At 43.8% G+C, this 15922-nt stretch overlaps 1 protein-coding gene across 2 annotated transcripts; it reads right to left on the bottom strand.

The window, feature by feature from the left end:
* Positions 1-559: 559 nt before the first annotated feature.
* On the bottom strand, positions 560-6919 carry LOC101763279 (WAT1-related protein At5g64700). 2 transcript variants are annotated; one of them, XM_004968847.2, is made up of 7 exons: positions 6749-6919; positions 6610-6672; positions 5408-5524; positions 4524-4776; positions 4244-4402; positions 1017-1165; positions 560-902 (listed from the first exon to the last, which is right to left on the bottom strand). In XM_004968847.2, the coding sequence occupies exons 1-7, from the start codon at positions 6862-6864 to the stop codon at positions 782-784; spliced, it is 978 nt and encodes a 325-aa protein (XP_004968904.2). In that variant the 5' UTR covers positions 6865-6919; the 3' UTR covers positions 560-781. The 2 variants fall into 2 exon arrangements, with proteins under 2 accessions (XP_004968904.2, XP_012701658.1); XM_012846204.2 differs by lacking the exon at positions 5408-5524.
* Between the last annotated feature and the right edge of the window lie 9003 nt (positions 6920-15922).

A 15922-nucleotide genomic window follows, 5' to 3' on the forward strand; every position in this document is an offset into this window, starting at 1 on the left:
GCTTCCCAAAAACCTTATTCGCCCTCTCCCGGTGCAGGATCAAGAGCGAGAGGTTCCGGAGACCTGCTCTCCCATTCGCCAGTGCACGCTAGCACTCGAGACGGAGTTGACTACAGTGGCGGTGCAGCAGTGAGAAGAGGGAAAACCCAACTCGTATAGACCACCTTAGGGATACCCTAACCTGGGAGCCTTCCCATATTAGTAGTCTATGGTGCGTCTTTTCTATGAGGGAGATGGTCCGTATATATAGGGAGGAAAACCCCCAACACCCTCGTCTATTTGCAATACGGAACTAATAGATGGTATACCCCCTCTTAACGTTAATGGACCTTTGACATTTATTAAGGATATTATTTATATGGCCAGGCCCATATATCTAACAATCATGACCGCCACACAAGAATTGGTGCACCAAGCATACATATATACACATTCTCGGAAGAACGTGAAATATATTTCAAATGAATCTGGAAGATCAAATATCTTTTGTTTAGTTAACAAACTAAAATTCCTTTTTCACCAATAGAGGTTGCAAAAAAATTATGCTGAACTTAAGAGATTGAAATTTTAAATTAGAATCCTCCAATATAAGATATCAAAGTACATAATATGGCTGATAACACCAACAAGCCAAACGATAAGTTTATATCAAACTTTAGATTAGAATCCTCTAATATAAGATATCAAAGTAAAAACTAAAAGTTTAGAGTGTAGACAAAATCATATTGATCAAAAATATCGTTTGGCTTCTGGAATACATCCAGAATGGCTGAAGCTTGATCTAAACTTCTGTTTCTTGGACTGGAGCAGCCATTTGTTCCTTGCTGACATCTACTTGCTCAGTTTTCTTTGCCCAGAGAACACAATACAGGCCACCAACCATGACAACTCCACCCAAGATACTGCAGGGAAGATGACGAATTTTGGGTTAAATTTTTGTGAATTATTCATCATTGTCAATGGAAAATTGAAGGAAAATGGACTGGCTGGGTAACAGAAGGAATTTAAAGAGAGACCTGCCCAGTGTGACTGCTTCACCCAGAAGTGAAGACAGAACTATTGTGACAAGAAGAGTTATTGGCATCGTCATGGCCAAGAATACGGGTCCACTCTTGTCAATCACCCAGATTTGCATGTAATATCCAACTCCGGTAACAAGTACACCCTGCATGACGTCTAAAAATTCAGAGAAGACACCATCACATTCCTATTATTATTGTTCTTCTTACGTACCAAAGGGTTTCTTTGGCACACGGAAACAAAAGAAAAAATGAAAATTAACATTAAGTGACACTAAGGATTCATTTAAAATCTGAACATATAGCCTTTTGAGGTTTCGACACCTGATACTATCATACAAAGGCATGACTTGATGCTTTCTTTGAAATAACAAAACATAAATTGAATTGAAACTCTGGCATAGAAATCTGAAAGTCGATCTCGACTTAAAACAAAAGCTGAATTGTTCCATACAAATGTAATTATGTCCCTAGATGAAGCTTGAGATTTGAGAAATGCACTGTGTTGATTGGTGCATTGTTTCTGTTCCATTAGGATCAATAGGTGAAAAGTTACCATCACTATCAGATGGATCCACTGCCAGAAAACTTCATCTGGGCATTTTCCTAGTTCATAGTTATTATTACTAATGTTTCACATGCCATTTTTTACACTATATGAAACTATATCTGGCCAGACAACTAACTGTTGCCAAACATAACTGTTATAATTGTTAGAGTATATTTGGTAGTTATAGATATACGTATCGTAGACTGCCGTATGTATCCGGGGGAGCGTTGCCTCCAAGTCTCTGTACTCTATATATATCGGCCGAGGCCTCAATGCAATACAATCCATCCATTATACCCAATCTATTCTTTCTACGTGGTATCACGAGTTTAGGGTTTCGTATCCTAAGCTAAACCTTCCACTTTCGCTCGTTCCCCCGCCTCCTGCGTGCTACCGGCCGTCCTTCATGGCGCGCATTCAACACGCCCCTCGACAGCCTCCTAGTGCGCCCCCGGGGAGGTTGCCCATGACCTCCACCGTGGGGTAGCGCCCTCCATCTCCGCGGCGGATCCGTTTAATTCGCCGCACTCCAGTGTCAAGCAGCAGCAGCTTGAAGCGTACCTCACCATCCGCCATGGAAACCATCACTGACAACCCCAACCCTCGCTGCCGTGGTGGCAGCCGCGGTCTCCATGCGGTGCCCGTGTCCTACCCCGTGCTGCTGTGGTGGCAGCAGGGGCCTTTGCACGGTGCATCCACCTCGTCGCTGACGGATTGTGTAGCGGCACCTTAGCACTGCCTTGTCATCTTCGCCGCCCCATCGGGCCGCAGCTTGAGCCCCTCCTCCGGATCCCGTGTCGCACAAGGCCCTCCCCCGCCGGCCGCATCGCCTACTCCGGCAGGCTCCTCCGCACCCGGCGGTATGGCTCCGCCCCACCCGCCTCATCTGCCTCGCGCGGGCTCTCGCCACCGTCATCCAACACATGCACTGCCCAACATGATGGATTTCTCCACCGTCGCCGGCTGGGACCTACGCCACCTGACCTGGCGGAATCCTCCGCTGCCTCTGGTTGGGACTCGCAACGCCCGACCGCCGGAATCCTCCACCGCCCTGGTGCGGATCCGCCCCACCCATACCCACGCCCATCTCAAGCCTCTATCTATTCCTCTCTCACACGCTGTTCAAGGAAAGAGATAAGAGGAGGATGAGGGGCTTGTGCTACACACACCTAGAGGTACTACACGAGATGCTACTGTATCTTCTTCTTTTGCCCAATCAGAGATCGGGATTACGTCGCCCACCGCCTGTCGACCTCTCGCCTCTACTTTGACATCGGCATCGACTTCACCAGCTCCTGTCCTATCTTCGACTGTGCGGTTGGCGAGATGGACGGTGCCCTAGCGGATGCCCGTGTGCACCGCCCTCCTCATTGCTTCATCCGCATGTCGACCTCCGCCAGCTCGTCGTCGCCTCCACCGATCGGGACGCCTCCACCGACTTTGCCCATCGTCGTCTCATCTTGCACATACTCAGTCTGATCAGCCGATGTACGTGATCCACCCGGCTCCCATGACATTCATCCTCGTATTGCGCGCCTCTTCTCTGAGTATGGAGGGCTACCGCTGCATCACCTCTTCGGGCAACAGCGGCGCCACCCGTGGTCTCCTTCGCCATTGCATCCTCACCGCCGCCAACCACATCAATGACCTCGTCATCGACTACGAGTCGTTGTGGCTTGCGTGCATGGTCTTCATCATGATGTTTGAGTTCTTCGCCGTCTCCTTCGAGCTCCGCCGCCACATCATCCGGATCATCAGGCCTCGCGTCAAATTGTTCGGGTCTACCTCCTCGCTTCGTCCAGCACCACCTCGTTGCCAGCGCCACCATCTAATCTCCACTTTGTTCGTCTACTCTAGCAACCGCGGGCCGCATCGGTATTTTCTACCTCACCGTTCTTTTGCACCTGCGACTGCCTTGGAGGCCTTCTCCGCAGGTCCCTTAGACAACGACACCTAGTTGTGCACTCTCCCTTGCACGTCTGGTATTGACAACATCGGTACATGCCATCATCCCCGATGCATTCCTAGGCCTAGAAAACCTGGGAATGTCTCGCCTAATGGTTAGACTGCATTAATTTTGGCATCAACCCCCTCTACGATTGCCTCGACGTGTCACAGTCTTCATCTTTGGCATCTTCCCCTACGTGCCACCATCCTCACGGCATCTCCTCATACGCCCGCGGCTTCATGTGCGGCTCCCTCATCTTCAGCAACCTCGACAGCTACGTTGACCACGGCTACTCTAAGCATAGCATCCTCGACCATGGCTACTTGTCCTCATGCTCGGCTACCTCAACATCAGCACAAAGGGTTATCATGTGCATGAGTTACTCGTCGGTTTTCTCTCCAGTCGCAATATCTGCACCGCACCGACGTTATCACTGCGAGGGGATGTCAGTCTGTCGGCTTTTGCCTTCGACTTCTTCTCTAGTCTCATCATCTGCGGTGCTCCCACTATAACTGCAGGGAGATGTTAGAGTATATTTGGTAGTTGTAGATATACGTATCATAGATGGCCATATGTATTCGGGGGAGCCTTGCCCACCAAGTCTTTGTACTCTATATATATCGACCCAGGTCTCAATGCAATACAATCTATCCATTATACCCAATCTATTCTTCCTAATAATCAAGACACTGGTCGACACATTAGGAAGACACATATCGAGCTTACACAGTAAAGCACGGCAATGAGACTGATATCCAACTTTAGCTTCCATCGTGAAAAATCTCTCTCCACGACAAGGGCAATGAAGAAGGACTGGATAGTTGCAAAGACAATTTGGAGACTTGTGTTGAGCAGCTTAGATGGGTAAGCGTCCAATATAGGCCCCTGAGAACAAAGTAATGTATATATAGGTAATACAAATAGAATGCACAACCCCAAGAGTACTATTATTTGATCAGCTGCGAATATTTAACCTTTTTTAAAGCGGCTATGAAGAGATTCATACCTGTAGCACTGTCCAGAAAGCCCAACATATAGTGCCTAAAGTCATTAGGAAAATTCCTAATAACCAAGTTCTTACTGAATGAACAATAACTGTGGCATGTGAGTTACTTGTTTGGTGAAGAAGACGGTGGTGGTTAAACGATTTCATTTCAGGCCCCTGATAAAATGCAAGTACAATGACACCGGCGAAGCAAAACACTATACCAGTAACTTTTACAATTCCTTGGAATCTCTTCATGTTCAAAGACTCAATCCTACAAGATAAAGAATAGTGAGGTACCAAAAACTTTTTTATCAAAATAGTTCTTGAACCTTTTCTTATAAAAAAGCTATATGCATATATATATATATATATATATATATATATATATATATATATATATTTGTCTCCAAATCAAAATAAGGAAACCAGCATGCATAGCGTGGTCCTAATAAGTAGACAAGGTGTGATGCTATCATTATTCGCAGAGAGAAAGGCATGGTGGTATCAACAGCCCAAACCCTGGTTCTCATAGAAAAGGATCTCACTAAGATACACCAGTTTTAGTCCTAGGCAGTCTGGCCTTTGGCCTCGAATATGACCCTAATCGTTCTTCTGGGATTGTTCTAGTACGATGGATCGAAGGGGTGCTGCCAAATGAGTACGGATGGCCGATGCGCGTTCAAAGTGTTGGATGCGTCTCGGCAGGAGGACAGAGGTGTTGGGGTTGTACTGTGCCAAAATTTTAATATACATATATCTTTATTTTTCAAAGAAAAAAAAGAAGATGCCTTGGCAGGTTGTATTCCCCCATGTGTCAGAGTTTCTTTCTCAAATACAGAAACTATTAAAGTGTCATGCAAACTTGCTGGGAAAGTTCCCTTATATTTCATAGAAACCCTTGCCTCAAAAGAACTGCCAAAAAGAAAGCCACCACTGGCAGAACATTAGATATTGCGGATGATGATGTTGCCGAAGCATAACTGAGACCAATGCTGTATACGTTTATAGAACCAGAAATCCTTCAAAAAAGAAACATAAATATAAAGAATGATTAGTGAATTCTCTGCTAGTAGTTATTAGCACAAATTGACAAAAACCTACTAAATTTTTACCATTTACAATGTATTTTGTCACACATGCACCATTATGAGTGCAAATGTACTCCAACTGATTCAAAAGACATGATCTATAAACATTGACAAGGTCTATGAGGTGACAATGACTTTTTGAATAAAAAACTTAACAACGAGATTCATTCTAATAAGAAGATGATGTGCTTCGAGAACTCGAGTTGGGGCAGGAGTTTCAACGACTCTCGGAGTTCAATGTTCTAACTGGTCCACTGCGACAAGCTTGGCACTTTTACAATAAAGATAACTAAATATTGTGATAGTACCTTTTATGATGAATCTATTTACATTGCCAATCTATGTAAGTTTATATATTGATGATTTTTTAAATAAGTTTGGTTAGAGGGATCCTAATCAAAGCAACATATTTTCTGAGTTTGAAGGGGTACAGTACATATATACGCTTACTAACTCTAACCCATAAGAGTTAGAAATATACGAGTTCAACCTATTTGTCAATAATTGACCGTTATTTGCAGTTATCGAAATTTGTTATCTAAATTCTCTAACATGATTTTGAACTTCCAGAAAAATTGGCTATAGATTTTTCAATATCCACCAACAATAACTGAACTTTATCGGCTAGCGAGTATTATAAATTTGTAAACTGATACAGTTAACTCTTAATCTAAAGCAAGACACAGAAATGAGTGGAAATATTAGCAAACATCATAACTTAAACCAAGAAAAGAAAGAAATAGGAATGACTCCATAGCAGTTTTTGTAGAATTTGCACAGGTGTATATGCATTAAAAAGAATCTCAAACACAGATATCTTCATGAGAGCTTCGTTCTGAAATAAGGAGGATGGAACACACATGGTTAAACATTAATATGCGAAGTAATGGAGATTTGTTTGAAGAAATTTTCAGCTAGCTTGTTGGCCTGTGTGATGGTTCAGGCATTCAGGTTAACACATATTCAATTCATAAAAAATTCACACAAGTACAAAATAAGATCCCACTAACACATACCCGTATAATGCATGCACAAATAATTTCAAAGAGGCTTTGAATGTCAGTGCTGGAGAAGTTTTCCTGAAGAAAGAAGCTTCATTTCATTCTTCCATGATAGCTTTGCAAGAAACTAAGTTACAAAAGTTGTGTTACATACCTTTCAAGCATGTAAGCAATTGGTAGCAAGAACGGAATGGCAATTGCATGCCTGTATAAAACGAAGACAGATGTGCTCATGCCTTCATCAAAGGCACCTTTGGCCACTATATTCATGCCTCCATATATGGATCTTAGTATTAGTGCTACCACAAAAGCTGCTCTAGTGGCCATGATCACAGCAGTATGTTGGAACTTCTGAACTTGGTAGTTTATATAGTCAAAGAAAGGACTGGTGTGAGGAAAATGCACCCATTTAGGGGGGCATATGTGATTTAATTTGGTGATTGATAACAACATAGTCGATGGGAGCTAACATGCTTATTACTAAGAATGTGTAAGGTTACGTCTTATGATAGTACAAGAGAGAACCCAGCAAAACTGGAAAAAGATAATAATGAACGGAACTTATGGATTTCATACAATCTTGTAGAGCTCTTTGCAACGTTTCCATGGAGTCCAAAATCATTAAAATTGGAATCCAGAATGAAAAATTTTCCCCAAAAATGCACTTTAGCAGACCATCTCGCGTTCACAAAAATGAACACGTTGGGTCATCCGGTTTTCACAGCTTTTCACAAGATGCATGGTCATTTGGCAATCACAAAATGATCACGCCAGCCGGAGACCTTATTTCACAAACAGTTTTATGCCAGAGTTTTATCAAAAGTGGTTGCGAATGGCTAGGTTAGCATCTTTATACACACGGGATAATCCAGTAGTTACAAAAAAGGGAAGTGAAGGTTGCAATGGCTAGTTTGAGAAACGGACAAATTGGATGTTTTGACACTTGTAGTTATATTCATGCTGGATTATCCAATGAGTACAGCAAAATTAATAGATCTGTCGGAGCAACAACTAGTTTGTGCTTTTGAGGCTATGAATACACTCCCACTCAGCCATTTCAAGGTACTAGAGAGAAGGCTACCAAGCCACCAAAGTGCTAAAAGTAATTATCCAAGGTAATTAGCACATGCTTAGTTTGGTTAATGCTAAATTGCAATTCGTTTTAGCTTTTCTAGGTACATAGCTTTACATATGTACCTAGATATATACTATGTCTAGATACATAGTAAAAATTATGTATTTAGAAAAGTCAAAACGAATTGTAATTTGGGACGGAGGGAGTAGTTGGCACTGCCTCGATTTTTCACCTGCCCTGAAGTGTGTGTATTAAGTCTAATATTTGTATGAGGCGGTATCATATAAAGGATGCAGGCCTGCACCTTAGTACCGGGTGGAGGTGGAGGCTCCACCTGGTACTAATGTGCAACATTTAGTACTAGTTGTAGCTTCCAACCGGTACTAAAAAGGGTCGCGAGGGGCTCCTAAGGAACTAGCCGTTAGACACGTTACTAATGCTCACATTAGTACCGGGTCACAAATGAACCGGTACCAAGAGATAGGACCAATGCTGAGTTTTACAGTAGTGAGTGGAATATGATGTAAGTAATTATGCCATGCATCTTAATAAACAAAGTGGCGCTTTGCTACTTTCCATTCTTATATTCATTGGCCTGGTGTGTTCCATTTTCCATTTATGTTTAAATATTCCATTATTGAGTACGCCTCTAAATTTACATAAAGCAAAACCCATAAAAAGTCATGAAATCTAATTCCCTGATTTCCACCTTAAAGCAGAATATTTGGACTGGGTAATGGACGCTCCGTTAGTACCCCAGCAGACCTAACTAAAGCAAATTCCTAACCATCATGGAAGGTTAAATCATATTTTTCACCTCCACTAGTTGAAATTAATCAGATGCACTAGTGGATGGGCCCCGTGGCTGCTGTAACAGAGCTTATTTGATAGACATCACAATTTCAGTTTGTGTAAGGTTTGCCATCTAGATCAAAGCATAATAGCAACAGGTTAGATTAATAGGGAACATTAGACCAGAGATAATTTTCATTTCCCGGGTCACTGAAAAACCATGAGATCATAGCATAAATGAAGTCCACAGTTCGTTTTGTGCATTGTTGGTGTTACAGCCAAGCACATTATTCTCTCTTCATTCAACACCTTCTCAGTCATAACCTGCACATGGATCCATCAGATCAGCCTCATCGCGCTTCCAATTTTTGCATTCTCACCGCCTCTTGCATCTGAATTGACCTTCGACTCTGCCTCAGAAGCAAGCACAATTGGCTCTGATGTGCCCTTTAAAAGGTCATTCTTAAGGCAGCAGAGGTTCACAGGAGGTGTTGTGTTGTTAAGGGGATATGGTTAGGGAGTGAGAGGTGGCGACATAGAGGATGGGAAGAAGGCTCCTGTAGAACACATTTTTTACTGAATTGATCATGACCGCCACACAAGAATCTTGCACCGAGCATACATATATACACATTCTCGGAAGAACGTGAAATATATTTCAAATGAATCTGGAAGATCAAATATCTTTTGCTTAGTTAATAAACTAAAATTCCTTTTTCACCAATAGAGGTTGCCCAAAAAAATTATGCTGAACTTAAGAGATTGAAATTTTAAATTAGAAAACTCCAATATAAGATATCAAAATACATAATATGGCTGATAACACCAACAAGCCAAACGATAAGTTTATATCAAACTTTAAATTAGAATCCTCTAATATAAGATATCAAAGTAAAAACTAAAATTTTAGAGTATAGACAAAAGCATATTGATCAAAAATATCGTTTGGCTTCTGGAATACATCCAGAATGGCTGAAGCTTGATCTAAACTTCTGTTTCTTGGACTGCAGCAGCCATTTGTTCCTTGCTGACATCTACTTGCTCAGTTTTCTTTGCCCAGAGAACACAATACAGGCCACCAACCATGACAACTCCACCCAAGATACTGCAGGGAAGATGACGAATTTTGGGTTAAATTTTTGTGAATTATTCATCATTGTCAATGGAAAAATTGAAGGAAAAATGGACTGGCTGGGTAACAGAAGGAATTTAAAGAGAGACCTGCCCAGTGTGACTGCTTCACCCAGAAGTGAAGACAGAACTATTGTGACAAGAAGAGTTATTGGCATCGTCATGGCCAAGAATACGGGTTGTCAATCACCCAGATTTGCATGTAATATCCAACTCCGGTAACAAGTACACCCTGCATGACGTCTAAAAATTCAGAGAAGACACCATCACATTCCTATTATTATTGTTCTTCTTACGTACCAAAGGGTTTCTTTGGCACACGGAAACAAAAGAAAAAAAATGAAAATTAACATTAAGTGACACTAAGGATTCATTTAAATCTGAACATATAGCCTTTTGAGGTTTCGACACCTGATACTATCATACAAAGGCATGACTTGATGCTTTCTTTGAAATAACAAAACATAAATTGAATTGAAACTCTGGCATAGAAATCTGAAAGTCGATCTCGACTTAAAACAAAAGCTGAATTGTTCCATACAAATGTAATTATGTCCCTAGATGAAGCTTGAGATTTGAGAAATGCACTGTGTTGATTGGTGCATTGTTTCTGTTCCATTAGGATGAATATGTGAAAAGTTACCATCACTATCAGACGGATCGACTGCCAGAAAACTTTAGCTGGGCATTTTCCTAGTTCATAGTTATTATTACTAATCTTTCACATGCCACTTTTTACACTATATGCAACTATATCTGGCCAGACTAACTGTTGCCAAACACAAAAAGTTTTATGCCAGAGTTTTATCAAAAGTGGTTGTAAATGGCTAGGTTAGCATCTTTATACACACGGGATAATCCAGTAGTTACAAAAAAGGGAAGTGAAGGTTGCAATGGCTAGTTTGAGAAACGTACAAATTGGATGTTTGACACTTGTAGTTCTATTCATGTTGGATTATCCCATGAGGACAACAAAATTAATAGATCTGTTGGAGCAACACTAGTTTCGTGCTGTTGAGGCTATGAATATAATACACTCCCACTCAGCCATTTCAAGGTATTAGAGAGAAGGCTACCAAGCCACCAAAGTGCTAAAATTAGTTATCCAAGGTAATTAGCACATACTTAGTATGGTTAGTGCTAGATTAGTCCTAGAGAGTGATTGCTAGGTATTGTTGCCTTGGATTCATTGAGTGATCCAACCTTGTAATAATAATTCTAGTGTTGCTAGCACCTTGAAGTCTTGGTGGCTTATCAACCACTTTGTAAATTTTCGGACTTGGTGGATAGGAGTAGTGAATGCTATTACAAAGACATGGAGGCTATAGCCCTTTTGGCTAAAGCTCCACCTTTTAGTTGAAAAAAGAGGGGCCATCCTTGGTAGATGTGCTAGCTTAGCCTTTACTGGGTGCTCCAAGGTGGACTAGAGATGGTCTTTGTTAGTATTGATATTGTTGATAAATCGGTGCCCTCAGCTTAACACTGACATCCAAGAAGTGGTACCAAAGTAGTGTGCTACCACTTCTTCAGTGGACCCTATACACGCACTACTCCGAGGAGACCTTCGTAGTGGCACTAATACAAGAGACCAACACTATATAGTAACGATTTATTAAATCGTTATCCACTACAATAACCTGATACAACACAAGGACTTACACTTTTGTGTGGCTATCCTAATACACTCTACTCATGGCATACTACCATGGCATGTCACTCTTAATATGGAGGTTACCTATGCCATCTCCAAATGGCTTCCAATTAGCATGGTATGACTTGGGGTTAGAGGTCACCCCCCTGTATATAGAACTCAATGTCTCATGTGGTGTGACAAGTGTCCACCTTATACACTATTCTGCAAATATGGAGTTTTCATCATCCTTATCCATTTCCTAGATAAGTTCTACCATGCAAAATATCATGCTTTTAGAGTATTCTTAACTTTGCAAGAAGCATGGAAAATCTACTCTCTTGCCATTTCCCAATTATTCTACAACCTTCTCAAGTATGCATTGCTTTTATTCAACACTCCCCTCAGTACATACTTATCTCTGATGGTTGGATCATTGTCTACGTTATTCTTGGATCTTATATGCTCTACCATTTTGAACATTTTTATTCTCTTGTTCTGTAACACCTGAGGGATATGGGTACCCTATAGGTCCCCACCGACTAGGCCGTGGGGGCTGAGGACATGAAGTAGTACACGTCAAGGCAACCAGACAGTCCAAATCTGCCCGGATATCATGGAACACGTATTGTAGTCCGATTCAGATTGCTTTCCATGTAATTACCGAGTAGATTAGATTCAAACCGATTTGTAACTCTTGGTCGTTAGCCTATATAAGGCGGCCAAGGGCACCCCCGAGGGTATCCAAACATTGAGCAATGCAATCCACCAAAATAGAGGACGTAGGGTATTACTCTCCAGATGTCCGAACCTATCTAAAACCCTCATGCCCCCTTTGTGTTCTCGCGATCACCTTTGACTTCTTGGTTTCACAACCGTCCTCACCTACAAATCAACCACTTGGGTAACCCCCCGTTGGACTGTTGGGCTACCAAATCCAATAGTTGGCATGCCAGGTAGGGGTGGTTGCGAGATCCTTTTTGCGACCTCGATGGCATCCCATCCCAACGTAGTTTTCCCCAAGAGCATGAAGGACCTCCTCACCAACCCAATCCAGATTCGCTTTGGGACCATGCTGACGGATTCCGACCCGACCACTTCTCTCATTGACTCGGCGTCTTCCGTCGACTCGGTGCCTGCCGCCAGCTCGGCTTCTATTGGATCCACCCTGACGGGACAAGTTCTCCACCCAAGGAGCATCACGCCGCTTGCCCAGCAGGTCGGCGACTTTCACTCTCCAAGAAGGTTCTAGATCTACTCACCGTCGCCCGTCCACCCATGCCCTTCGACCTGATCATTGGGCTAGATCGCATCAGCCGCACCATTGCTGAGTGTATAGATTTGTTTGAGGCGGCGCTACACTCAACAAGGTCGGCGCAGGGTCTGTCCCGCATTGCCTTCGGTCTGCGGAACTTGGCCACCAAGTACTCCGCTAGGCTTGACTAGGTTTTCCATATCCAATCTGGTGGCCTGCCCCAACCCACCAAGTTTCCGGACTGTGGCGAATTCCAGGTACCTTGCATTGTCCTGGTGCCAAATCCCTATGGAAGCGATGATAAGGGTAATTCCTTCACACCCAATCGTGAAGCTTTCATGGTCTCCGCTGATAAGCCACCCCGTGATGGTGAAATGAAATCTCAAGAAGAAGGTTGTAACGTCAGGAATCAGAACCACGCAGCATGACGCCAACAGGAGCAAGCCAATGCCCAGCAGCAACTTGTTGCTAACGTAGATCCAGCAGGCGACCAATGCCTACAGCCGCGCGAAGACCGTGACAATGCTGAACAAGGCATTGCTTGGGATAGACGTAGATGCTCTGTACGTGCCTGTAATCTACTAGCCGACCTCGAGCAGGCCAGCCACAACATCTTCGCTACACCCTAGGCCAACCTGGGGGCCGCCTTCGCTGACCTGGGAAATCTTCTAGGTTCGAACCAAATTCGACAGATCCAAGCACGGCTCCAAGTCGCCAATGCCCACATCTAGGAGCAAATCAATAACCAACCCGCACATTCTTGGTCTACAGCTACCCGACACTCTCAAAGCCGATCCGGGCATAGCAGATTCAACTACCAATGAGGCGACCACGTGGGAGGTTGGATGGAGCTAATCCATAAAGAAGTGGTGGATCAAAATGCCAACCCATCCGCCAACAACTACGCCAAACCTCCTATTGACAGCAACGTCAACAACGGCCGTCTGCACGATGACAACAACAACCGCAGCCGTGGCAGAAGAGGTGACGATGAGGATCGTGGCCGACCAGGATGGCAAAGTGATCTCCGTGATGAGTTATACGACCTCCATCAGCACCGCGATATCCGTCCCGGCCTCAACAACTGCCACCACGAGCATGAAGAAGCCAAGCTCTACTACCGCGCCAAGTACATCGCGACTATGGCACTCCTTTGCCCAACCGCAATGCTGAGCACGAGGACCGCCATCACCAAGAAGATGAGATGCGCCGCCGCGCCAACTACGACTACATGTACGGTGCCCCCGAAGACGCCTACAACCCGCTCGGGCATGACTACCGCGGAGGCCCCAGGGCTCCGCCCATCCAGTACTACCTTGATGATGATGATGATGACACGGCGATCGACGGCTTTGGGGGAGCCATAGCGATGGATGATTTCATCGTGGAAGTTGAGTACCTTGTCTGCCTTGGGATAGGCTACTGGCTTCACATCGATCCACTTGGTGAACTTTTGATCACCACAAGTACTCGCTTGAAGCCCCCGGGCGTCGTAGGCAGAGGGCCAATCATGTCTAGCCCCCAGCATGCAAAAAGTCCGGAGGGTGGTATGGTAATCAACTTGTAGGTAGGAACATGTTGTTGCTTGGTGAAGAATTGACAACCTTGGCACCAGCGGACTAGTTCTTCAATGTCAGTGATAGCTATGGTCAATAGAATCCTGCTCTAAAAGCTTTACCCACAATCGTTCTGGATGATGCGTGGTTGCCGCAGATGCCCTTGTGGATCTCCTCCAATGTGTCCTTGGCATCTTGTTGTGAGACGCACTTCATGAGTACTCTTGTGATGCGCCTCATCTGTAGAGCTTATCTCCAACTAGAACGTAGTTCATGCCACGCTGTAAACTTGCTCTGGTTCTGTCTTGTCAGGAGGCAACTTGTGCTTCTTAATATAGTTGATGAAGGGGGTTCTCCAATCTACATCTATCATCATAACCTCCTGATCTGGTGCATCTTTGCCTTGATCAATAATTTTTGATGGTATCGGCTCCATTATTGATGGCTTGTGTAGTTCATGGATGAAGACCCCAGCTGGAACATGGGCACGAGCAGATCCAAGCTTGGACAAGCGTTTGCGGCTACATTATTGTTACAAGCCACATGATGGAACTCCAGACCAGAGAACTTGTTCTCTAGCTTAAGTACTTCCAGGAAGTACGCATCCATATTGTCCTTGTGGAGATCCCACTCATCATTGACTTGGTTGATGACTACCAGTGAATCGCCGTAGACCAACAACCGCTTGATTCCTAGTGAAACTGCCAGGCGGAGCCCGTGCAAAAGCGCTTCGTATTCAGCTTTATTGTTGGATACCTCCTAGAAGATTTGCAACACATACTTGAGTTGTTCACCTTTGGGAGATTAAGAGTACTCCTGGACCAGCGCCCTCAAGCTTGAGTGATCCATCAAAGTACATGACCTAATGCTCTGGCGTTCTGCTGATGTGGGTACTTGATTTTTCGACCATTCTGCCATGAAATTGACCAGTTCTTGCAACTTGATGGCAGTCCTTGACTTGAAATCCAGAGACAAAGCTTTAAGTTCTACTGCCCACTTGGAAATTCTTCCTATCGCATCTTGATTGTGGAGGATGTTTCCCAAGGTGAAATCTATGATGATGGAGATGTTGTGTTCCTGGAAGTAGTGTTGTAGCTTCTGTGAGGTGAGTAGTATTGCGTATAGCAATTTTGAACTGGCGGGTACCTAGTTTTGGAATCTGACAACACCTCGCTAATGAAGTAGATGGGCCTGTGTACTTTGTATACATTGTCTGGTTCTGGTCTTTCGACCATGATTGTCGTGCTAACGACGTTAGTAGTCGTGGCGATATAGAGCAGCAAGTCTTCATTGGGAGTAGGTGCCGGAGGACCGGTGGCTTTGATAAGAAAGTCCTTCAACTATTGTAGGGCTTGGTCTGCCGGTCCACTAGAATTTATCTTGCCGCTAGAGTAGTTTGAAGAAGGGTAGTCCCCATTCTCCAAGTCCTGAGATGAATCTATTGAGGGCCGTCATGCATCCAGTCAGCTTCTGGACGTCCTTGATGCATGATGGGGTGTGCAAATTTGTGATGGCGATGATCTTCTCGGGATTAGCCTCAATTCCTCAATCACTAATGATGAACCCGAGTAGTTTTCCAGAGGGTATACCAAACACGCATTTTGTTGGGTTAAGTTTTCACCAGTATGCTCGCAAGCTTGTGAAGGTTTCTTCAAGATCCGCAATCAAGTCATTGGGGTTTCCGCTCTTTATGACCACATCATCCACATACGCTTCTATGTTGTGGTGTAGTTTCTTCTTGAAGCACTTCTGGATGGCTCGTTGATATGTGGCGCCTACGTTGTTCAACCCAAAGGATATTGTAGTATAGCAGAAAGCTCCATACGGGGTGATGAACATTGTCTTGATTTAGTCTTCTTTTTTGAGAGCTATCTGGTGATACCCCAAGT

This window comes from Setaria italica, chromosome V (assembly GCF_000263155.2).
Source record: "Setaria italica strain Yugu1 chromosome V, Setaria_italica_v2.0, whole genome shotgun sequence".
Classification (NCBI taxonomy): Eukaryota; Viridiplantae; Streptophyta; class Magnoliopsida; order Poales; family Poaceae; genus Setaria; species Setaria italica.

Bases quoted from the DNA above. Each gene is read 5' to 3' on its own strand.
- LOC101763279 (XM_004968847.2), bottom strand. From the start codon at position 6,864: ATGAATATAGTGGCCAAAGGTGCCTTTGATGAAGGCATGAGCACATCT. The intron at 5,525-6,609 runs GTATGTGTTAGT...TCTTTTTTGAAG, and splicing joins TTTGTGCATGCATTATACGG to GATTTCTGGTTCTATAAACG. The intron at 4,777-5,407 runs GCAAGGGTTTCT...TTTATCTTGTAG, and splicing joins TTTTTGGCAGTTCTTTTGAG to GATTGAGTCTTTGAACATGA.